Genomic DNA, 26,043 nt, shown 5'->3' with positions numbered 1-26,043 from the left:
GAAGAGAGTGGGTTTTCCAATAGAAACTAAACTCATTGTGGACTACAAATATTTAATCAATCCTATTTATTTTTGCAGGCTATAAAATAAAGCCTCCTTGGAAGACCTGTTTGGGCTGGCCTTACGGGCCCACGGGTTAAGTCAGCGAAGGGTGTCCTGACTGTAATAAAACCTCATCCCATCTCCCAAAAAGAATACAATGAAATTATCAGTAAAAACAGTAAAACGTGTATTTTGAAAATTCAAAAAATAATATCAACAATAAATGTGTGGGGACTGCTTTCAAGTATGCGTCACACAATTCATATGACTAACTCTTAAAAATAAATGGATTGGGTTTCTCATATGCACACACTCTTGATTAACTGACTGCTGTCACAAAGCAAATCCTTCTAGTTTGAGGCACAGGAGTCGAATTTCCAATTTCACCATAATCTAGTAAAGTCTATATTATGCCTTAATCACTCCCTAAATAGCTATGCACCAGAGTTCGAAGTACTTTTTACTTTAAATAATCTAAATCAAACATATTTCAAACCAGACGGCAGCACATCCTTAATAGATGTATGTTTTACGTTTAGTTCAAAATGAGGCAAAATGTTTGTCAATTTTTATTTCTTAAAAGTGCCATAGATGTGTAGTTCACTGTTACGGCTCATCCCTCCTCCTCCATTCTCTGTTTCAGTGGCACATTAACAGCCACCTGGCATTATCACAAATAGTCACTGATGCTGCAATACATCTGGAATGATAAGAGTGGTAGCTTCAAATATCTCAGATGTGTCAACATTTAGATTTCACTATGTGATTCCAAAGAAGATCTTCGTATTGTTGGCATATTTTATGTGAATAGCTGACATTCAAGTTCAACCAGACTAGAATATCCTGGTTCATACAAGTACAGCTATTTAGACAAGAGTGAGCAAAAAATTAGTAACCTGAGCTTCTGCACTAACATGTTCTATTACAAAATGAACACAAACCATTAAGACTCTTATACTCGGTGTATAGGAAATCAGAAACAAGGGTCTTGTACTATTATATTACAAACATATATTTCAAAATTAATATTGATATGCAAATCTCACATTGCTTTCAAACATTGATCTAGTCACCTATCTTGCAGGGGCGGAATAAAATTCTACTCTACAAGCAAACATATAGGTAAGCTACATATATAAAACTGTTTTAATCATGTTTAATGTTTCGGTCATATTGTAAATTGCTTTGAGGTGCCTCATGAGATGCAATTCATAAACGGAGAAGTAACAACAACAACAATAATAACAATAGGTGCTGAGAGAGAAGCACCCTTGGTAATCTTCCCCAGTCCTGCTAGAACGTGTTCCACTTGCCTGCTACTTTACAGAACTTCAATTTCAGCCTTTTGATATTAGTACAAGCTTGATGAAAATTTGTACAAAATGCCATTAGGCAACCCCCTTCCAAAAGTGCCAAATGATGGGTGGGCTCGCTTGGTAATCTTTCACCTCAAGTGAAAAGGGCAAAAACAGCAGGAAACAATACTGAAATTTGGGGTGAATTAAAAATAACTATCATCACATTTTTTGGGTACTATTTTAGTTCCAGCTGGGAACTCTTTAGAATGAAGTAACCTAACACATGCAAAAGAGCTTCTGGTGTCACTTACATAGATCCCAAGATTTCCATTTTCCAGTATAAACAAAGTCCGTGTGGCGCAGTAGCCAGAGGGTTGGGTTTCAGTTCAAAAGTCCCGTTCAGCTATGAAGCCTTGAGCAAGTCAGCCTCAGCCTAAGCCACTCTCACAGGGTAGCTGTGTGAAGCTACACTGCTGCTCTGAGCTCCTTGCAGGAATGCAGATGCGAATGTTGATTCGTGAAGAAGAGCCATTTAGGCTTTGACAAGGAAAGCTGGCCTCAGATGGTAAAAAAATCTGACAGAGAAAATCTAGAAGCAAAATATCATGGTTGTGTTGGCCCTACATACATACCATTTCATGATGCCAAATTACCTAAATGAGATAGCAACAAGCTTCACTGACAACAAAGACGTCCCATTCCAATACTAGTCCAACAAGTTGATCAGCAATCTCCCTAGAAACAGGGCTGTTAAATTAACAGAGGGAGCAGCTGTTTCAGCCTTGCCTTCTCACTGGCACAGTTAGTTAGCATGCAGCTAGTTCCATTGTCTCATGTATCAATTATTGAGGCTGCCTGCTAGATCAGTAACAAGATACTGTGGGCCTAACAAAAGGCACACAAGACTGTAATTAAAGAGCCGGTGGAAAGGATGCCTATAATTGAAGGAATGGCTTCAGCAACTATGTAAGGACTACAAGGAATAATAAAATCAAGATACCTAAAGCTCAAGAGACTCTTCATTCACAAAGGCCTTAGAATATTTCTAGAATTCTCTTTTCACCAAGTTAAAGTATGAGACTATCCTTTGAGAAATTGGTGGTAATTTTTGACTGAGAAAGGTTTCATGTTAAAAAAAAAAACCACTTCCAAGTACAGGTTCAAGTTCAGGGGGTGGCCTCAATGATCCTACAGCTTTTGGTTCCCCAACCAGGAAAATGTGAACAGTGTGCTAAGTCCAGCTCCTGCCCTGGACAAACTGTGCTCATGAATTGTATCCATGTGTTTGCCCCTTATCTATTCTGCAAAGACGTAAAATGCAGCAGAAATTTGCAAGGAACAGAGAAGTGGGCACCAGTAATGTTTGGGTCTGGAAATTTACCTCAATAGCAATACAGTCGTACTTTGGAAGTTGAATGGAATCCGTTCGGAAGTCCATTCAATTTCCAAAACATTTGGAAACCAAAGCGCAGCTTCTGACTGCCTGGGTTCCAAACAATGTTCGCAAACCAAAACACTTACTTCCGGGTTTGGGAGCCAAAACGTCTGAGTACCAAGGCATTCAGGATCCAAGCTATGGCCAACTGTACACAGTATCTGATAGCAAGCTAAATTGGGGTGGGGGTGGGGTACATTTCTTTATATTTATGTATTTATAACCTGCACTTTCATTAACAATATATCGTGGTATACAACATGTAAGAATAAAATCAGTGAAAAATATCAAACAAAACATAAATACTAATCGGTTAAAGGAGAAATTTCATATTGCACAGGCCTCTGCTAAACCTCTGCTAGAATAGAGTTTCAAAGCGCAGGGCATGCCATGCTAAAGGCTTGATCCCTAGTGAAGGCGAGCCAAACATGAGGGTCGTGGGGAACCCGGATCTCAGTGATCAAGGAGGGATGTAACAATACTTAAGGTACTTTGAGCCAAAGTTGTTCAGAACATTGTGAATTAACACAAGTACCTTGAACCTGGCCTTTTAGTAAATCAGCAACAAGCGCAACTCTAACAGCAGCAGGGTACCACATTGCCAGTTATCTGTTCCTGTGAGCCACCTGGTTGCTGCATCTGTGCTAGATGAAGCTTCTGGACCAGATACAGGGCCAGCCCCATATAAAAGCGTATTACAATAATCAAGCCTTGAGGTTACGAATGCATAGACCACTGTGGTCAGGCTACTGTGTTGTCCAGGAATGGTTACAGCTGATGTAGGAGTCACAGAGCTTCAAGTGACAGAGATGGATCGAAGAGCATCCCCAGACTGTGCACCTCCTCCTTCAGGGGGAATGTAACAGATCTATCTCCCAGACACGGCAATCACCCACCCACATGGCCTGCATCTTTTCCAGATTCAACCTCACTTTATTGATAAACATCCAGTCCACCACTGCATCTATAATGTACAGTTGTGACCAATGTTTCTTCCTATCTTGTACCTACATATTTCCATTAGAAATATGTGGTTTTTTGCCATCCCAGTTGAAGTCTCCTGGGCAACATATACAATGTGAAAGTCAGTCTCAAAGTGTTCAGCTAACAAAGTGAAAAATAAGCAATTGAGAAACTGCAAATGCAGAAAATCTTGGACTTTTCACACATAGCTGTGGAGTTAGTGGCTACATAAAACCACAATATGTATGAGTCACTTGTATTTTTTTCATAGTCAAATGATACTTAAAGAAAGCACCCTTAAACTACAATTCAACCAATTAAATAACTGGCTTCTGTATTACCAAAAATATAAGCAAGTTTGAGATGCTTAAGGAAATGCCCAATTGTAGTTTTTGTTAGAAGCAAACAACATATTTAGGACAACCAAACATGAACAGTGCATTTAACCAACCGCTCCAACCATGAATATAGGCATTCTTGAAGTAGTTGACTAAAATTGTAATTTAATAACTCAATAATTAAATCAATACTTAGTTATTTAAAGCAATAAAGCTTATTAACCCTAAACTTAAATAAAGTTAATAAGTGCCAACCTAACCCAACAGTATTTAAACTCTAAATATCATGGAAACCAAATTGACAATATGGCCTATACTGAATAATAAGAAGTACTATGGGAGCAACTGCTTCTTTCCTATGTAAACTGCTTATTGCATACTGCTTATTATATACTACTTGGAACTGTTCATATATAATTATAAAAAGGATGAAGTTAAGAACATTCAGGACTATTATCTCCCAGGAAGTCTTATTAGCTAAGTCAGTCCTGTTAGAAAACTCGTGTGATCCCCCACAGACACTGAAATTACAACACTAATTTTAAATGACAAATGACTACTCAGTGTCACAAAGCAGAAAATGTATGGCAATTAAGGAAACAATGTTAAAATAAATGAGCAAAAAAGGAACTAGGAGGCACATTTCCTCCATCTTAAAGTGAATTCTGCAAGAGTAAATTATCAGATCCTGCCAGAGGAGCAAGCATTATTACATTCAAGAAAGAAAAATCCTAGGTGACAATTGGCTGAAAGTGATATTGTGATATACAACTCTATTGTTTTTCTCTTAGCAACCTTAAGAAAACTTTCAGGGATGGAAGGGGGTATCATGGTTGTTTTGAAGAAATTTAGGTTGACATTGCATCTGGTTAATAACATACTTGTATGCCACTCAGGAATACACAAGTCGAAACCTTGACTGTGAAAGTGAGGTAACTAGAAAACATATTGGTTGTATCCTGGAATGAAGATGTCCTACTAATTATGGATCTGACTTACTTGAAATAACAGCAAGAAGTTCTTAAGGCAACAAAACAATTGCTCTGGATTCTATGGTTAGAAATGAATTGCTCTGGATAAGAACTTTTCAAACCATATTAGAATGTCTTAGGGCTCCTTGGAAGCATATTACAGATTCCTTAGAAATCCAACAATAAAACTGTTAAGACTAGATTTATGAAAAAAATAAGTTGTATTCCATATACCCTGTCAATGTGCATCCACAAGACTGTTTTTGCACTGTTGGGTGTTTGCAGTCCAAGGCTGCAATCATAACACCATTTACCGGGGTGGGGGAGACCCATTGGATTCAACAGGACTTACTTCTGAGTAGACATGGTCCAGAATGCACTATTATTTCTTGACTGCATGCACAAAGGATCATCTACAATATGCAGGGATCCCTTCTCAGAAAAGTATAGAAATTATTCCAAAAAGATGGCAAGTTTGAAATAACACTGATCTAGCTAAATAATCTGTCTGGTATGAAAATGAACTCTGCCTGGGAGGTGACCACAATAAATTTGAGCAAAAGATTGGTATTAGGCCTCTATAACTGGTTAGTAAACTGTTAGCAACTGAAAAGAGGCAACTGTTAGAAGGCTTAGTGTTCCAACAGCTGTCAATCTTACCTCTTTTCTCAATCAACCTCTTTTCTACAAGCAACCTCAAAAAATTAAATTGACCACAGATGGTCTGAACAGAGAAAGTAAAATCCAGAATTAAAATGTGCAATTCATCTGTAAGAAACCCAACAATTTCAAATGCTGTCGGACTTCAACAGGTGAGTGCTACTTCTTAACTTTCAAACTAATGAAAAATGTATTTATTATGCTTCTGGTGCTGAACCTAAAACTGTATAGATTCTGATTAGTAAGGAGTCCTAAAAGATAACTTTTCAAAAAGATAACATATATGCAATTTGTGTAACTCTTTCTTATCACTGTACAATTCTATTCAGGTGTTCTACTATGTTTAATCAACATACAAGGGGGAAGCAAAGACAAGCACGCTACTATTGCCTGTCAGTTGTCCTTCACAAGCTGAAGTGATAACTTCTGCCGTGGGGAGCCTTCACAACGTGTGTAGGCTTCCCATTTGATTTAGGACTCTGAAAAACTGGGATGTAATCATGGGGAGTCTACGCAAGCGGAGGGTGACATGGACAGCAAGAAGGGGCAGTGCTAGAGGGCTTCCCCTTCCCTTTCACCCCCATGGCGCTGTGGTCTAAACCACAGAGCCTAGGACTTGCCAATCAGAAGGTCGGCGGTTCGAATCCCCGCGATGGAGTGAGCTCCCGTTGTTCAGCCCCTGCTCCTGCCAACCTAGCAGTTGGAGAGCATGTCAAAGTGCAAGTAGATAAATAGGCACCACTGCAGTGGGAAGGTAAACAGCATTTCCGTGCGCTGCTCTGGTTGGCCAGAAGTGGCTTAGTCATGCTGGCCACATGACCCAGAAGCTGTCTGCAGACAAACGCTGGCTCCCTAAGCCTACAGAGCGAGATAAGCACCGCAACCGCAGAGTAGTACCTTTACCTTTAAGCTGCAAAATGGACAGCCCCTCATAACTTACAAAATTACAAGGTGAGCGGGGGGGGGGGGGACAAGTTGGAGCCAGATAACATGCTTTATCTGAACCAATTCTTTGCTCTCTCTTAATTCATGAGACGTTTAGACTCCCAACAGCTTTGTTAATTATTGAATTAAACAGACTTGCCTCCCGAATCTCAAAAGGCTACAACAACACTAGATTATATTAACCAACCTCCTGCAGTTACTAGATACCTATATTATAATACAGTATGCAATTTGGTGGTGCTGATTAAGTAGAGTCTATGAAACTTACTGGCTAAGCTGCTCTGGAGTCATGGAATTTTCACACATTCAAACAGCTCAAGGAGAGTGTCAGCAAAACAAAAAGTCATTATTTCTTCCCTTCCATAGACTTTACAAAATCCTACATATGCATTGTACCCAAATCATAATGCAGCATACAGTATAGTAGGAAGAAAAGACCAAATACATTTCTTGAAACACTGAGGTGTTAAGAATTACTCGAGAACAAACTAGAGGGCAAGGCCCCTTAACCAAAAAATCACAGTATTTGTTCTCTGGCAAATCTAGCTCTCTCTTCAGGTACCATTTGAAGAGGACTAAAATGCACTACTTCTTATTGTACTCTTAGAAGCTCACACAGGACTGCCCCTGACATTCTAGTTATATGCTGGTATCAAGCCTCGTAGATATCTGGCTACATGGAGAGTTGTGTGACTGAAGTACTTCCAACAGTGTTCGAAATTAGCCAGGTGCCAGGCACATTTTGGGCCTGGCTAATGGCCACTTGCAACCGAGTAAAGAAAATGTAGAGATAGCCAGTAGCAGTACAACAGCTAGAAAACAACAAACAGACAAAAAAGCAATGGAGAGATTCTGGAAATGCCACTATAGTACAGTATCTATGAACTGTACACAGAACAAGCAGGGAGCATAGTTATAACATAAAGCTGGATATTTTCTTGCTGCATCAGATGGACAATTCAGACTAATGGGGGGGGGATACTTCAAAGTGTACTGACAGTGTGCACTCAGATGCCAGAATTTGGGTACCCTGGCACAAAATTTAATTTGTACTTTAGCATATACAGCCCCAGTGATAGATACCATCTGTATAGCATGAGCATGCACTAAACTTATTTAAAACTTAAGTATCCTTAAGACTGATTATGTTTTCCAGTTATGTGTACCTGCATCCCATTTTTCTGTAAAAATGGGTTACTATGCAGATAATTGAAAATATATTGTACAAATATTCAAGATATTTATCAGAAGTCCTATTACAGAATTGGTTCTGCCTAACTGAAAACAAACAAACCCCGAGACCAATAATCTCTTATAAATATTTCCTAACATGCAGCTTGGCTTCCTTTTGAACTCAAACTATAATATTTTGCCAGGTTCACTTCCGTTTTGTCTTTAAATCTTCTGGTATGTTAAGTAAAAGCAATGACTCAACCGATAACGAAATTTGATCCAAATCAGGTCTTTTAAACCCTGAAGTCTAAAACCAGTCTTTTATTCCTAAAGAGTGATCTCCATGTCTTAATAAAGTTTACCTCTTCAGAAAACGGCATACAATATAGTTCAATGTATAAAATATTGTATGTTATTCCCCCCCCAAAAAAAAATTAGACATGACTTATTTATTCTTTTGTTAGCTTGTTTATTTTCAGAGGCTTACATAAAAAGTTTTCATATTTTGTCTACTTGTTTATCTGAACAAAGCAATTACGTTTTCTATGGCTCGAGTCCTGTATTCTTACTTGGGAGCAAGTCCCTTTTAGGTAAAGAGACTGACTTCTGAGTAGATACAGTGGATCTCTGGATACACACCTCTCTGGTTGCGTATCTTTCGGGTTACACACGCGGGAAACCCGGAAGTATTTTCCCAGGTTTCACCGCGCATGCATGCACAGAAGCGCTCTACCGCGCTGTGCACATGAGCAGAACAGGCACGTCCGGTTGTGAATTCCTCAGGATCCGATCAGAGCTCCGAAATGGATCCCATGCGCAACCGGAGGTACGTACTGAGCTGTAAGGAACATAATATTAGAGCACTATCTTTCACTGGCATGCGTGGACTACAATTTTCTTTTGAAGCCATTTCCAATGCAGCAGCTACAATGGCACAATGGAGCAGTTTCCTGCGAACCCTCAAAATCAACGGGGGGGGGGGGGGTTGGGGAATCCTCCAGAGCAGATTTTGAGGGCATGTAGGGGCATGAGAGGAGGCAGAAGTTCCTTTCCAACAGTGGAACTATGCAAGTGGAGCACTGGAAACAACCCAATATATTCCAAGACTACAAATTACATGGTAGCCTTAATTTTATGAAACAAAGAAATAAAAATGCTGTTCTTACAAACATCTAAAGAGCACAGAGCAGCTAGGGGGTTAGCTAGAAGTCTTTAGCAGAACTGAAGTTCAGAGACTGCTATAACGTATTAGTCACTTGACCTTTAAAATTCAGTTTCTGACAATCTGATTTTATTAATATGGCCTGCACAGGTCTAGAGTACAATGCTTTAGATAGTTATTATTAAGAACTAATTCTTAAACCCAGCATTTTGGTCATTAGGATCTGAAAACAACCAAAGTATGGAGACTCAAAACCATTGGTATTAAGTATCTGCTTTTCTCATTTGACAACTTGCAAGCAAACAAAAACACTTTAATCTCTGGGCTACAAATGACAGCAAGCTGAACTGGAAGAAACATAATTGTAAAGGTGTAAAAAAAAACTGTAGAGACTTCTTTGGGAGGGGAGGGGAATCAGACTGAAACAGAGCAATGCCACAAAAGCAAAAGATGTATATGAATACCAAATCTGAAAATAAAAATGGAGTAACAAGTGCATATGAAAGGACAGAAAAAGATGCCTACCTTTAAACCGACTGCTATAAGATCTGTAACAACACTGTGTGAAAAAAAATGGGAGAAAATGGAAAAGTTAGAAAAATAGTTATTGCACAGGCAGTGGTAAATAAAGCTTAAGGAAGAAAAAATATCAGAAGAATGAAATGAGTTGTGGAGCGTTTTGCAAAAGAAATGGGACAGTTTAGTAACACACAGTGTGAGAAAAAGAAAGTTTAGTTAGAACATGTAGTAAAAACAAAAAACAAAACCCCTTTACACAACTCATTAAAGGAGTTTTTAGACACATCTATTACACAGGAAGTAGTGGAGACGTTTCCTTTACAAGCCAGACACATTTAGATTAAATTTCTACTGCTTTTTAGGGTGGGAAACCGTATGAAACCAGGAAAAGTGAAATACTCCTATAGCAGTTATTGCTTCTGTACTGTACAATAAAATGCAAGAACAAGACCACACATCCTACATTGTTTCCTTAAGGGTAATGAAGTTTAGTAAAGTTATGAAAAGTAGTTCCACTTCTCTCATATTCCTTTCCATGCCCAGTCCATTTGTGGGATTTCATTGCCATTCATCCTAAAGATGATACAGCAGACAGAAGCCACTGGGAAACAGATGGATAGGATCTTTCAAGGAGATTGTTCTGCAGTAGGGCGATAGCTTCTCCAAACAACAAAATATAACCCTGGGCATCCAAGCCCAAGCCCTGAAACATATTTCAACAAGAACCAAATGAAGGCAAAATTTAAGTGAAATTTAAACTACCTTGAGATTAATCTAACAACTAATCGTTTACTTCTGTTCTTCCTACACTCTACTGTATCAAACAATTTCCCAGAGTTTCCCCAGCCACTCTGGGCGGCTCTCAATCGAGTGTTAAAAACAATACAGCATTAAATATTAATAACTTCCCTAAATATTACAGATAGGTAGCCGTGTTGGTCTGCCATAGTCAAAACAAAAAAAATTCCTTCCAGTAGCACCTTAAAGACCAACTAAGTTAGTTCTTGGTATGAGCTTTCGTGTGCATGCACACTCATCTTTAAGCTCAATATATTCTAAAGAATACAATCCCACCATGTCACTTCCTAACTATCATTGAGTAGAAGTTAAAGCCACAGCATCTGGCCAGTAATTCACCGCAGCAATCAGCACCTGCTCCCCTACAAGTAAGAATTTGGGAAATGGAAACTGGGTGTGTATCTCCTCTTCATCTCATCTATGTCTCAACTTCACATTCATTAATACTACTGCTTGTGAGCAACTACTTGTTATTTCTCACCTTCTCCAAACTGCAGCCCAAATGAGAGCTCTAGAAAGAGATGTGTGCTACTGGGCACTCTGGCAAGCAGAATTATTATTGTATTCTATAAGCAACAGACAACACTTTTCTTCTAAAGATCCTGCCAAATATCAAGAAAGAGGAGCAAAATCCAGGCTGTTCCTATATGCTCTGTAATCCTATGTAATGCAGACCAATGTTGTAAGCGCTAGAGGGATAACACATGCTAGGCAGAATGTGTGCTCTTGCTTGGTAGAAAATACTTTTGTTCTTGCTGAAAGATGCAAGATAATCTGTGGTGTATGGAACTGTAACTGCTAGCTAAAACTGAGCAAGACTATTATTTGATTTGCGAAAATGTGATGCAACATTAATCAAATTACCGCTTCCTTAAGTTTATTAAATTCATAGATGCATGGTAGATAGTGAAATGATACAATGAATAGAGATCTTCACCTTTGCCAAACACACCCACACCCAAATCTCTAAGGTTACAAACCACTTCTGATAGGACCTGCTTCATCTATCAGTACCACACGTAGCATTAACTTCTTATGCTAGCAATGTGTAAATATAACAAAAATAAATGAAAAAACACATAACCAGAATACAAATATTTATGTATAACACACAATCCATTGTAAAGATTATTAAACTATACAGAACAGTTGGGTAAGTATAGATACAGAATTAGTTTCATATGTGATAGTTTCAAGTATGCTCACTGTACAGAGATGAATGTCCCTAGTAAAAATACTAAAATTCAATACAAATGAAATGATTGATGAACTTTGGGTTTTTCCTTTAATTTTGAAATTGATTTTAAAAGAAAGAAAGAACAGAGATAAAGGAAACAGGACAAAGACAAAATAAAGTTATTATTGCAAACTTGAGTCCGATTTGGAATACAACCAAATAACTTATGCCTCTCTGAGAAACTATGTCTCTGAGCAGCATTTTAAAATATGTTGCATTTGTTTTCTTTGTTCTTTCTAGTACTATTAATACTGTATTATTTTTCTATTAATTGACATGAAGACTGACATAAACAAGGAAGCAGGCACATTGTGCAAGGTTAATATTTAGATTTTTGTTGGATGATTTCTGGATGCAAATTGTGCACAACACATGCAAGCTATTGCAAAGATTTGAGCAGCTGTAGAACTGCTATGTCAAAGCAACACTTCAAGTTTACACCGAACAAGACCCTTGCATTGCACCAGCACTACACATTTTCAGCCGCAACTTTCACTGATGAAGAATGTTTGCTCTCAAGCCAACAAGAGAATGGTTGGATCCAGAAAAATGCTGGCAGAGTGGCATGCTCATCCCCAGCAGTTCACCAAAAAGTCTCCCCCAAAAGGTTGGGGGATTCTGCAGAATGGAGTGGGATGTAGTGGCCATGGGAGGATGTCTGGCAAACAAACCAGAATACATGTTATAATAACCACAGTTGGCTCCAGCACCAAAGGGAAGGCTGCTTTCGGTCTGCTCAAGCCACTATAGCAAGATGGGACACCCAAATTATACACCTGGTAAGTTCAACTTAATAAATAAGGTCATTTGTCCTATTAAGCACTTGCAGGTTCAGTTGACACTATTCAACAGAAACTTTTTTAATGTCAGGAATTACCAGAAAACGCGGGTCATCAGCTTGAGTACAGGCCAAAGAGTCAAAATGTGCAGTAGTTTTAAATTGCTTTCACAGATCACTCAACTAAAGTAGATTCTCTTGAGACAACAATAGGACAACAAATCCTTTTGTATACTAACAAGATTCCTCTCATCTCTGCAACCTAGTTCTTTTACTTGAACAACAGTAGGGGAATATGGGAGGAAGAAGAAGAAGAACGGTCAAATCAGGTCACAATAATATTTATTTTTTTTGTTCAATGACTAGACTATGGCTGGGTGATGCATCAACACACCGTCCAAAATCAATTTGAAGTCTACATTATAGTAACAGTTTCATAATATTCGGCATGGTGATATATTGTGAATCACAATGTGTGTGAGCACGCTATGTAAAAAATTGTGATGTGGTAACAACTGTGAAGCCAGTCATCGTTTCTTTCGTGATTTCTGCCACAGTGTCTCTCTGTACCAGGGCTCAGCGACTTTTTCCAGCCGTGGGCTGGTCCACCTTCCCTCAGACCATGTGGTGGGGCGGACTATATGGGGGAGGGGAAAATGAACGAATTCCTATGCCCCACAAATAACCCAGAGATGCATTTTAAATAAAAGGACACCTACTACTCATGTAAAAACACACTGATTCCTTGTAAAAACACAAACTGAGAAGGCAACTGGGCCGAATCCAGTCCACAGGCCTTAGGTTTCCGACTGCTGCTCTGTACTATAAAATAACAATTGTAACAATACATTAAAGGTAAGTAATGGTGTATCAGTTTTAGGCCCCTAAAATAGTAGCAGTTGCCAGGACTTCACCTTATTTGCCTCTACATACAGTGGTACCTCGGGTTACATATGCTTCAGGTTACAGACTCTGCTAACCCAGAAATAGTACGTCAGGTTAATAACTTTGCTTCCGGCGGTGCGGCGGCAGCAGGAGGCCCCATTACCTAATGTGGTGCTTCAGGTTAAGAACAGTTTCAGGTTAAGAACAGACCTCCAGAACGAATTAAGTACTTAACCCGAGGTACCACTGTACTTACATCAGACATTGTGATATATAGGCAGCCCCCCGTTTATGCGCATTCAATGTGTGAAACCGTATATATGTGCATTGCACTGAATTCGGAAGAGACCCGGAAACGTCATAAAGACGTTACTGAAACGTCACTAAAAAGGTGGGTTGGGGGCGGAATGGGAGGTTTCTGGGCTTTTTCAATGGGTTTCGATTATACGCAATTTTACTGATGTGTGTGATGCATCAGAACGTATTCCACACATAAATGGAGGGCTGCCTGTACTGGTATATTGCAATCTTTATCTGGTCATGATGTTGAAAACCAGCCACTGCTCAGCCCTAGACTAGATTGAGCTCAAATTAGGAAGTTTTTGCAAATTCTTTGTCATCCAGTGTACAATCCCTCTGTAGGTTTGTTTACTATTTTACGTAGTAAAGTGGTTCACATGAGAATGCCCCCTCCCCCCCAAAAAAGGTCATGAAATGCCCCACGAGAACCACATCAATGTCACCTGAATACATGCACACTGTACCTGATATTCAGCTAACAGCACTCCTCTCCCCAGCAGCTTCATTGACAATAAAAATACTCAACCTATTCCTAATAATGCTGCCACACAAAGCCACACCGTGGCTCTCCAGACTATGTGTCCATATCCCAATAAAATGTACTATCTTGGATTCTCCATATCCACATAGCCAAACAGTCATTCCTCTAATTCAAATATTGCAATGACCACGGATGAAAACCCACTTGTTTCTTCCCCAAAAGAGGTTTGATTTGGGAGGAAGGTGTTAAACACAAATATCCTATGCAGAAGCATCTTAATCTGAAGTCATTTTACTTACAAATCTAATTGGTTTTGTGAGAAATACAACAAATTCCTAAATAAACATATTGACATTTGTTGCTATCCAATTATTTTATTATAGACATGAACATTAAATCAATATGGTGTATGGTGCCCAACGCATATTTGCAAGCATTTAAAAGAATGCTGTTAGTATGGCTGTAAATATTAATTAGCCGATTAATCAACTAAAGCATTAATCAATCAATAGTGTGGGCAATCTTAAACTTTAAGGCTGTAAGATACTTTTGAAGTCATTTTATTTCCAGCATATTAGCACCACTGGGAATGAACAAAACACATTCAAGTCCACCTTTCTTCTAAAAATGAATGATAGCTTTTAGTAAATGTTTTGCTAAGTATCTGTGTTGATGTTTTGGTGATACGTAGATATATCAGTTGCCTGAAAGGCAGAACAAAAAACCATTCAGCTCTATTATTTAGGTATCAAAGTAAATTATTTACATCCCTTTATAAATATAGATTTGTTTGTTCTATATCACAAAATACTTAACATTCATTTTTTTACGATTAAAGGGTTATTTATTTGCCTCTTAGCAGTTGTTTGCCTTATCCATCAATATGAAAGATACCGTATATAATTTTCATTAACTTTAATTGGGGAATACAAGTATAAGTAAAGCCACATACCAACAGACATCTTGCCTCATTGTAATTAGCTGAATTAAGCACACAGACACCCATTTACAGCATGACTTGAGCATCATTTCTGTGTTAAAAACTTGCACCTTTGAACCAATTTCCTATACTCTTAGGACACCACTATTGCACAGACAGACTTCCCCTTCACATCTGCTCTGCTGAGCCTCCCAGACCTCCAGAGCAGATTTGGGGTCAGTGTCGGGGACTGGATGGGAAATCCATTGTATCAATGAAGCCTGTTCCACAGGCAGAGGAGACACATTAGATTTCATTCTTAATACTTACTTTGCCTCCAGGACAAACTGCAAGCCCACTATAAGTGAAGTGATTGTGGTGGGGAGTGAGATCACAAGATAGCTGTAATGACTGGCATGTAATACGTTTATGTATGTCTACTTAGAAGCAAGCTCCTGTGAACTCAGCGGAATCAACATATATAGAGTTAAACTGCCAGCCTGCTAAGAGTGTTGCAATATGACCATAGTTCCAATATGTTTCTGAGAAGCTGCCCTGTAACCAAGTTGCTTCCGATTCTTTTCCTGGTGACTGTGTCTGAGGAGGCAGCAAAACTGACTCCATCAGGTTAGCTGGCTCCAACTGCCATTTTGCTTCCTTGTTTTTCAGAACTGCCTCCTCAGCAGCCATTTCAACTGGTCACTACAAGTTGAACTACACTAACTTTAAGAGAATTGATGTGTTGAATGTGCTTTATTGCTTTCATTCCTCTTTCCTTTAATACGATACGTCTAATAAACATTATGCCTGTGGGCATAGCCTGCCTCGTTTCTTTAATCAAAGTACAGAGCTTAGAACAGTCTAAGCACTGCAGAAATTATGGTGGATGGTTTTTGAACTTGATTGGGAACTTGGCACAAGATGGGTGGTTTGTGTTTGTTAAAGGAAAATTATTCTCCTTAGTCTACCTATAAAAATCTCATGTCCAAGCCAGAAGTATGCTTTAAGGGTTTAAATATGGTGTGGGTGAGGTTGCAGTGACAACTTCTGAGAAGTATTGTGGACCTTCTGCATTACAGCCTTTGTATTAAGTACACATCAGGCTGATAATCCTTAGCTTAAAACTGCCTAAAAAATCATGGCTAAGTACGACTTTAAACCCAAATTCAATGCTGGTATTCTAGCGAACAGACCAAAATTTCAAAGCTTTGTTTTACACTTAGGTAAAGGTAAAGGGACCCCTGACCATTAAGTCCAGTCGTGGCTGACTCTGGGTTGCGGCACTCATCTCACTCTATCAGCCGAGGGAGCCGGCGTTTATCCGCAGACAGCTTCCGGATCATGTGGCCAGCATGACTAAGCTGCTTTTGGCAAACCAGAGCAGCACACAGAAATGCCGTTTACCTTCCCGCTGGAGTGGTACCTATTTATTTACTTGCACTTTGACGTGCTTTTGAACTGCTGGGTGGGCAGGAGCTGGGACCGAGCAACAGGAGCTCCCCCCGTCGCGGGGATTCGAACCACCGACCTTCTGATCAGCAAGTCCTAGGCTCTGTGGTTTAACCCACAGTGCCACCCGCGTCCCTGTTTTACACTTAGGAAGTGGTTAAACCTATACCTACTTTATATAGTGAAGTAAATATAAAGTACTTTGCACATTTCGTGTAATCTTCTAAAGCAAACTCAGAAACCATAGTTTGGTCATTTCAATTTTATAGGTGGGCACCTAAGCAAAGCTGGTAGAACCAAATTCACACCTAAAAGGGGATTTTGAAGTTTGTCTTCTGGCCAACCTCTTCATACAGCGTAGAACTATAAACTATGGTGTATAATTTATATCAAGCAGGAAATACATCTTTTAACAAATAGGACACATGCAACTAAGAGACCACCAGACACTTATTGAAATCCTGAGAATATCGGTTTCTTTTGTTTGAAATGTGCTACAACCCATGTATTTGCAAAAGAGTACCTGAAAGGGTTAAAAATGTAGGCTAATTATATTTGTTTTTTCATTTCACAGTTTTGAAGATGGAAAAACACATTTGGAACACTTGTGCTTAGCAGTATCAATTATTCAGCTTACAAGGAGAGGTGCTGCTTTTATTCAAGATACTGGGTTTTTTATTGAAAACGATACACAAATGTGCACTCTAAACATGGTATAAATTGCGCATCTACACTGCATGCTACTGATTCACTTTAAATTTCTGAGAAGGCTTGTGTTGTTATACCAACTACGTATGGTATAACAGTATGAAAGTCAGCTTTCCACAATAGGACTTATTAGTGGGGATAAATCATGTTGTATAAAGGTTAGATTAACCCCAACGAAGTCATGTCTAGATGAAATCTACTAAAGTATATTTTTAAGAGTTATTAAGTAACAGAATCCTGAAATGCGTTCGCCATAGAGTAACATTGATATTCAAGTTAGAGGTGAAGATTGCAATCCTGTACCTAAATTCCTGGGAATAAACCACACTGACCTCAATGGGAATTACCGTACTTCTCAGTAGATATGCTTCACTCAGTAGTGAATCAGATTGCACACTCAATTGTACTATTCATAATCCCGTATCATTTATTACCTATTTATTTATTAAACTGCACACCGCTTGATTGCTGAAAGCCCTCAAAGAGGTTTACAAAAAGATAAATCAAAAGTATACTTCCAAAAAAAGTAATGGAAATCTGGGCTTAGCAACTAATTTTATGAAGCAACCCACTCATAGTTATGCATAAGGGCACTGAGCCATCTCAAAGTACATATGCTTAACTTAAATGCCAGTCTGAGTCTTGTTTACATTAACAGAAAGCAGAAACTTTCAGTGCAGGAAAACATATTGCCAAATATGAACAGTTTTATCTGATCTTCATCACTAAATACCACCCAACTTTCCATGCATGCTCCACCAGGCTGATACTCTTGATCTGCACACAATGGTCCAAAGAATGAGCACCAACACTGATAGCCAACAATCAAATGATCAATGTGCACAGACACAGTACCAACCAATATATTCTCCATAATATAGTATGCACATGTGTGTGTGTGTAAATATTCTCCACAATAAGAGTCTCCATAATATTCCTGTATTTGAGGATAAAATAGCATGTGGTGGGGTGGGGGTGTTAATCAGAACCTGAAATGCACCAAGCTATCAAAACCCATGGAACTTAAAACACACATTCGAATTTTGCATTACAGTCGGGACAGAAAAAGCTGCAATTAAGAAAAACACCATCGCAAGGCAACATCCAGAGAGAGAGAAGGTACAGGTAAGACTTTTCCAGAGGCTGATTTAAACACCTGAAGAGCAAACACGACGGGGTCTGTTTTCATTACTGCGTGAGACTAGAGTTCCAATTAATTAGTTAATGGCCTTCACCAGTCCCAAGTAGAGATTAAAGCGATAAGCTTCTCCAGTTGTTGCTGATGACTGCGCTTTACAAGGCGGCGGGCTACTACAGTATCTGCTTAAGACGAGGGGGAAAGAAATCTGAAGGGAGGGGGGGCAGAAACACCGCGAGTCACGATGCAATGTTAGAAGCGGGCGCGTCTGCAACCTTTAACTTAAGGCGGCGCTCTCTATTTCCTGGTTTTGCTCTTGCGCAGCGGCGGAAAAGCCACGATGCGCTCCGGCAACCACCCCCTCTGGTGGGAGTCTCCCCGGGCTCAACGAGGAAGCGCTCCTCCCGCGGCCTGCTCTCGCTCACCCCCCCCCTTTCCCCAAGACCAGCAAGCTCCGTCTCCCCCGCGCAAGATGCGCGACGCGCCTTCCTCCCTCCCCAAGAACATCGCCACGCTTTCCTTCCTCCGCGCGAGCGACTCGTCGCGCAAAGGGAAAACTCCTGTTGCCCACCACACTTGACACGCAGCAGCAGCAGCAGCAGCAGCAGCTGCAAAAGGAGAGAAACAATCAAAACAAAACGCCGTCCTTGCAAGCCTTGCAACTTAGGCTCGTCTCCTTTACTGCTGTCGCAACGAGAAAGAGGAAGAGAGAGCGGGGTGGGGACGGAGAGAAATCTGTTGCTCTTGTGGGAGGCTTCCTTTTTGGAAGGAGGAGGAGGGAAAAAGAAAGATCCAACAATGGCCAGCGAGGAAGGGACGGAGAGAGACTTAAAAAGTCGCCCCGGCCAGCTGCACGGCTCCCGAGCGCAACAAGACGTAAGAAGTTTTCGAGGCGGGCTGGTCACGCCGTACCTGGGGGGAAAGTTGCGCGCTCGCTCTTTCTCCTCCTTCTCCCCCACCCCGGCAGGTTCGGGGGAAGAGGAGGCCGGGCCAGCTTGTTTTTCCTTCGCCTTCACATGCCCGAGAAGCAGCTCCCGCTGCAAACCCATGACCCCTCTTCTCCTCCTCCACCCCCCACCAAAAGACGCGAGGAGAAGGAATGCGAAGAACCGGATTTTGGAGGGGCGGGCGCGCAGATCCGAAAGGAGGCGGCTCGAAGCAACATCCCCCAACACATGCGCCAGATGCCGCCCTTCCCTCCTGTCCCACCTACGTATTATGCGCCCCACCCCACCTACCTACTTACCTGCCCGGGTGACCGCACCTTTTATCGCCGCCGCCGATCCCCACCCCCCACCCCGCGCTTCCTCTTTCGCTCCCACCAGCCCCGCCGCTGCCCTCGGCGCCCCTTCACCAACCCGGGATATTTGGCAAAAAACCCACAGAGGTAGAGAGGTAACAGTGTGCACAAAGCGAAGCAGCCACTGGCCCCGGTGAGGTGGGGACGGGGGAGGGATTGGGAGGGGGGGTTTGGAAGGGGAAAGACCCCCCCCCCGCTTTTCGCCTCCACAGGCGGGTGCAATCCGCCCGTCCGCGACCGCCGGGGCGAGGCAGGTACTTACCCATCCATGGCACAGACAGGAGGAAGGAAGCGGCGAGGGACGGGACAGGGCGAGGGGGAGGGAAGGGAAAGGGAGCGGAGCGGCCGCCTCACAGAAGGAAAAACGAGAAAGGATGGGCGAAGCGGGGGGGCGGCGCGCAGGCGCGACAGCTGGGCCCGGCCCGGCCCTGCCCGCCCCCTCCCTCCTCCTCCTGTTGCCGCCGCCCAGCTCGTCGAGGCTCCGGGACACACCCAAGCGTCAGCTGGAGAGGGGCGGGGGAGGCGCGCACGCGGGCTCGGCAAGGTGCGCGTGCGTGTCCCCCCCCCCCCCGACTTCGAAGGCTTCTTGCCTTGCCTGGGAGAGGCGAGCGAGAGCGCGCGCCCGCATGCAAATGAACACGCGCGGCTCCCCGGGAGACCTCGGGGCGCGAGCCTTCGGCGGCAATAACAACAGACAGCAGCTGTTGCTGCGCGCGCGCGCTGCCCTTCCCCTCAGACTCGGCAAGTCCATTTCTCCAGGAATGTTTTTCGAGGGGGGGGGGGGAGACGCGGGATGGCACAATAAGACGAGAGAATATAATCTGCTGCATTCGCAACGGTTCCGGACCTGTTCTCAAAGTTTCCCGGTTCTTCTTGCCTCGTTTAGCCAGATTTAAAATGGACGCATATATAATAATTGGGGGGTGGGGAGTGAGAAAGAAAAAGCTTTCTCCGAGTGAACACTGTGAGAAGCGCCTTTCTGCCCTCCTAATGGCTTACGTAGAAGGCAAGAAAGCAGGGTGGGCTGTAGTTGGATTGTTTGCTACCAAAGCCATTTTGGGAACGTCCAGCAGCTACTGGAGTGCAAGGGTTATTTTCCATTAAACATGTAGCAGTAGAAATATCTATGTGTGGGCTACAAACCAGCCGAGTTAGGCAGTGTGTTTAACAACACTATCCTAAGCTTATAGGCTCTGAAGTTGAGTTCAATAGGCTACACTCCTATAACTTGGAAGAAAACCTCATTGGAGGCAATGAAACTTCTGGGCATTATATAGGATTGCATTGTAAAATGTTCCTAACACTGAATTGGACAGTGGCCAAAAAGCCCATTTTACAGGGGCAGGATGACCTGTGCAATGGCTTTCACACCCCAGGACTGGAGACACTGATAACTTGAGGTTCCCCAAATTGCGACAAGTACATATTTAAAATGTTAACTCGCCTCAATCCATGGGAAAGCTGCTCTTGCATGCAATGAGAGATATTAGAGAACAACCATCTGTGGGCAGGGCCATACCAGTCTGAAGAAATAAATGCTTCTGTGCTGCTAGGAATAAACATAATTAAAGGCTCTTGGGAGTATCTGCCTCTTCTAAGGACAGGTAATTCTGCAGTTGTCTCTGCATCCGGGAGAAAGACTGAATTATCCATTCACACCCAATTCAAAGATGTGTCAGAATTACCTGGCGTGCCATGTGAATCTCTATTTTGAGCCAGTGTGGTGGTGTGGTTAAGAGCGGTGGACTCGTAATCTGGTGAACTGGGTTCACGTCTCCGCTCCTCCACATGCAGCTGCTGGGTGACCTTGGGCTAGTCATACTTCTCTGTAGTCTCTCAGCCCCACTCACCTCACAGAGTGTTTGTTGTGGGGGAGGAAGGTAAAGGAGAATGTTAGCCGCTTTGAGACTCCCTAGGGTAGTGATAAAGCGGGATATCAAATCCAAACTCTCTTCTTCTTCTTCATGAACTATGCCCAGCACAATCATTCATAGAAAGACATAGCAGGTAAACTCCTAGTCTTTGCCAGGCTAAATGAGAACAGATTGCATTAAAATACTGCACACTGTATGTCCATTTTATATTTCAGCTTCAGCAAACCATATTTGGGTGTGGCTCCTATTCAGATTTTTTTCTTGGTTGGAAGTGAGGAGTTTGTTGCTAGTCCTCAAGTTACTGACGTGAAAGGAAACTGAAAGTTCATCTTCCATTATTTTACCTTGGACTTTCAGTTGCATTTTCGTTCTGTAACCTGAGAAGCAAGGTAATCCACTCTACAGATGACCAAGAGGGAATCTAATTAGCAGCCATACCAGTCTCATTTGTCCAAGATCAAGACTGCCATGGTACAACAAAAGGAAACTTTCCAAAAGGAGTAAAATGCAAAAAAAACAAAAACAAAACCCTAACCCTCCTCCACCAGAAAGAGCACACAGTTTGTATAACTCACCCTACTTAGTGGCCTTCTAAACACATGCAGTGCAATCCTATACAAATACTCAGAATTAAGCTCCACTAAAATAAAACTTAGTAAAGGTAAAGGGACCCCTGACCATTAGGTCCAGTCGTGACTGACTCTGGGGTTGCGGCGCTCATCTCGCTTTATTGGCCGAGGGAGCCAGTGTACAGCTTCTGGATCATGTGGCTAGCATGACCAAGCTGCTTCTGGCGAACCAGAGCAGCGCACGGAAATGCCGTTTAACTTCCCGCCGGAGTGATACCTATTTATCTACTTGCACTTTGATGTGCTTTTGAACTGCTAGGTTGGCAGGAGCAGGGACCGAGCAACGGGAGCTCACCCCGTCATGGGGTTTCGAACCGCCAACCTTCTGATCGGCAAGTCCTAGGCTCTGTGGTTTAACCCACAGCACCACACACGTCCCTAAAATAAAACTTACCTACCCCCTAAATAAGAGATTGCAACTTTGAAGAGCAGCAGGAATGGTGGCTTAGGGATCACACTGTATCCACAGCTCAATCTGGGGTTACTTAAACAATTCTTGACCCTGGATGGAGTCTGTACACCCAACAGTTGCTGCTGGGTGTTGTCATTGGCCATGCAATCCAAAGCAGACTATTGATTTTAGTGGAGAGAGCTGATCCATATTGAAATTAATTTTAGATAAACTCTGCTGAGAGCTTATGTACTTCCTTGGGAAATGAGACCAAAGGTCCCATTTAGTCCAGAATTCTATCACCTGCATCCAGCTAGATGTCTCTGGAAGGCTCACAAATGCAGCATGATGGCACCCCCTGTTGTTTGAACCCAGGATATGGTAATCAGAGGCAAGTGAAGAGCTCCGCATGCACAGGAGAATCCCGTAGACAGCAGAACCCAGATAATTACCTTGTGCCAATGAATAAATCTAAGGGAGTTGTTCAAGTCTTTGAAACTCAAACCCCGTTTTACAGTGTCAGTTGTCAAAGCTGCCAGTTTTGTTTGTTTTGATAACAGATGCCTAAGCTTTTATGTAAGGGCTGGGAGAATCGGGCCTTGAATTTCCCCCACACTGTGCATTTTAGTATAGAGTATTTTCCCACCAGAATGTTTAGAGCTCAGTAATGCCCAGCCACAAGCATTATAAAAATGTGAGTCAAGCCTTTCCTTTTTTTACATCTTATAAGGCTCTCATACTCAAAAGCACCATGATAGCATAAAGTCTCATTCACTTAGTTTTACTCAGTTTAGACCCATCGAAATTAACTATAGTCATGTTTATTAATTTCAGTGGGTCTACTCTGAGTAACAGTTGGATACCACCCCATGTTATTATTTTTAACTCTTTAATCATATTTCTGTTTCAGATTCTTTACACAGGCCACATTCTACATCTTTTCAAAAAAGAGCGCGATATATTTGGGGCACACAAAGCCCATAACTACTTTGACTTAAGTGGTACCATCTGAATGGCAGTGCCAGAGTCAGACTGGACCTGTAGGAGACCATACTTGGATTGGATGTAGGCGCTACAGCCTGAGATCAGTTGCTGCCATGCAAAAAGCTGGAGCACAAAGTGCCAAACTGTAATATGAAGCACGGCTTTATTGGGGAGCCATGGAACAGGCTACTAGCATTTATTTCATGCCTGGACAATCCAAATTTCAGCAGCTTTGTTCCATGATTTGCTAACATGGTGCCTATGAGCAGTGGCATAGTGTGGGTTGCTGGAGCCTGGGGCAGGCACAGGAATGCCAGGTGGTGGGGCACAGAGGGTGAATGAAGCCCACCATGCTAGCCCAGTCTTCACTGCTGCTGCTGCTGCTGGAGTGACCACCCCCACCAGAGCCAAGCAGGGCCACACTGCGGCACCTACCCTCTGATGGGGGGGGGGAGCAAAGCTGGCAAACATGGCCCTTGGTGGGCAAATCCCCCCAACACCTGAGGAGAGAAGCACCATACTGGGGTAGCACCATACTGGGGTAACCAGCCTGCACCTGGTTTGCACCACCTCAAAATTGTGTGCCTGGGTCCATGACCCTGCTGGCACCCCCATGCTATGTCCTTGCCTATGAGCACACATAGACTCTCAGAGACCTTCCTGGCACCCTTCCTCTGTTGAAATTGGGCATGAAATAAACATTCTATCAAAGCCAGCGGAAAAGGTTGTGGTGTATGCTTGGCTAAAGTGTGTGTGTGTGATGTCCACAACAGTTTCTCTGGTGTGCAGATGTGCTCACGGGCCACAAAAGGTTGGCAAACCCTGCTTTATACTTTTCCTTTATACATTGTGGTGCCCACCATCTGGAATGCTCTCCCTACTGAGATGAAATGCAGTACAGTGGTACCTCGGGTTACAGACGTTTCAGGTTACAGACTCCGTTAACCCAGAAATAGCACCTCGGGTTAAGAACTCTGCTTCAGGGTGAGAACAGAAATCGTGCTCCAGGGGCGCAGCGGCAGTGGGAGGCCCCTTTAGCTAAAGTGGTACCTCAGGTTGAGAACAGTTTCAGGTTAAGAACGGACATCCAGAACAAATTAAGTCCTTAACCCGAGGTAGCACTGTATAAAAATATTTTAAATGTATAAATGAAACAAAATGCTACCTAACAATTGCAGAGACCTATATTGCATGCTCCTATTTTGTGCCTAAATAAGGCCATGAGATATGAGTACACGCAGTCCCCAGGGTTGCCAACTCCTAAAAGACAACTCTGAAACCTGAGTGTGGCCCTGGCAGTGGGACCTCAGAGAGTCAGGACTCAACAGGGTGAAGGACGGGTTCTTAGTGTGAAGGGCAGGTGATAAATTGTAATCACAAAAACAGTGATAGGAGTTAAATGGCAAGGCCTTGTATCCTAGGATGCGGCCTTGCATCAAAGGTGTGGAGTCCTTTGCCTGGATTAGAGTGCAGCTGCTCATCTAAGGTATACTGCTACACCAAGGATTTGTTTACAAGTCCCCTGCCTCCAAGCAGTACATCTAAACATGGTACAAGGCTAAACTCTTAAATGTGTCACAAGCACAAAGCAAGAGCAAAAAGATCACAGCCAGAGTCATAGATTATTAAGACATACTGTATATGCAGTATATTATTAATGAATTAGAAGATGTTCTAAAAAAACAACAAAAAGCACCCCCAAACAATTTACCCACTTTGCATATGGAAAACACTGGTGCTAAGTGACAGCCCAAATGACAAGCAATGAAAACATGGTGGAGAATATTAAGCAGATCAACCAAGAAAGTGAGTCAACCTAATGATGGTACAAGTTGTCACAACAGGAATCATGTCAAAGAATTAAGCTTGTTGAAAACATTTACCCCTTGTTTGCATGCATACCTTGTTTTGCCTCTCATAACACACGGAGAAGCAAAGACATTCACAACCCCCTTCCATTACCAACAAGAATATCTCCTGCATTCATACACAGACCCTTCTGTCATCCTGTATTCCACTTCTGCCCCATCTCACCTTCTGTTTGGGGCTGGAAAACATGATGCTGGGGCAGGGTTGGGGCCAGGTTGCTCAATGTGGGCAGCAGGCGTGCTGGCAGTGACTTGCTCAGGAAAGCCAGGAGTGGAACAAAGCAGCCAGAGCGTCTCCAAACCATCTTCATTTACTGCTAGTTCTTAGCCTCGTCTTCACCCAAAGCATATAGGGAACAACAGAGGCTGAGGACCCTAGGCCATAGGAAGGAATTGGGACTCAGGAGCCGCAGCCCAAGGGGCACTGTTGTTGAGCTTTTTTGCAAGATTGCCCAAAGCTATTAAGCTTTTTGGGGGGAGCGATAGCTCTGCCCAAGCCAGGCATCCGGGAGGGACAGTGGCTCCAGCACCCAGTACACCCAGCCCCTGCTTTCCTACACTACTGGCACTGTGGTGGACCACTTTGATTTCTTTCACTGCTGGCACCAGCTGCTTGCACACAAGATACGTCACTATCAGTTATCTCTTCAGCTACAACATGCATGCTGCCATTCTGCATATGCAAGTTGCAATCACACAATATTTTTTTAAAAGAGTGCTGGAAAATGATCCAAAGGCAGGAAAGCTTCCCTCTCCCTTGAACAGGTGGGGAGGAGTTCTGGTCGAGTAAGCTGGTCA

At 42.3% G+C, this 26,043-nt stretch overlaps 1 protein-coding gene across 5 annotated transcripts in view; it reads right to left on the bottom strand.

Moving 5' to 3' along the window:
• Nucleotides 1–20,151, bottom strand: part of PTBP3 (polypyrimidine tract binding protein 3) — a 46,667-nt gene extending 26,516 nt beyond the window's left edge. The window contains exons 1-2 of one of the 5 annotated variants that reach the window (XM_083719112.1): nt 19,762–20,151; nt 9,513–9,546 (exon numbers count right to left, since the gene is read on the bottom strand). In XM_083719112.1, coding sequence (XP_083575238.1) covers nt 9,513–9,546; nt 19,762–19,769 — 42 coding nt within the window. In that variant the 5' untranslated portion in view covers nt 19,770–20,151. Of the gene's footprint in view, nt 1–9,512; nt 9,547–18,775; nt 18,866–19,111; nt 19,224–19,761 lie in introns of those variants that run through there. The other 4 variants (XM_083719111.1, XM_083719113.1, XM_083719116.1 and 1 more) reach the window with 4 other exon arrangements.
• Nucleotides 20,152–26,043: the final 5,892 nt, after the last annotated feature.

This window comes from Podarcis gaigeae (assembly GCF_964106915.1).
Source record: "Podarcis gaigeae genome assembly, chromosome: 17".
Lineage (NCBI taxonomy): Eukaryota > Metazoa > Chordata > Lepidosauria > Squamata > Lacertidae > Podarcis > Podarcis gaigeae.
Note: the sequence above shows the minus strand (reverse complement) of the source record. Positions and strands in the feature narration are given on the sequence as shown.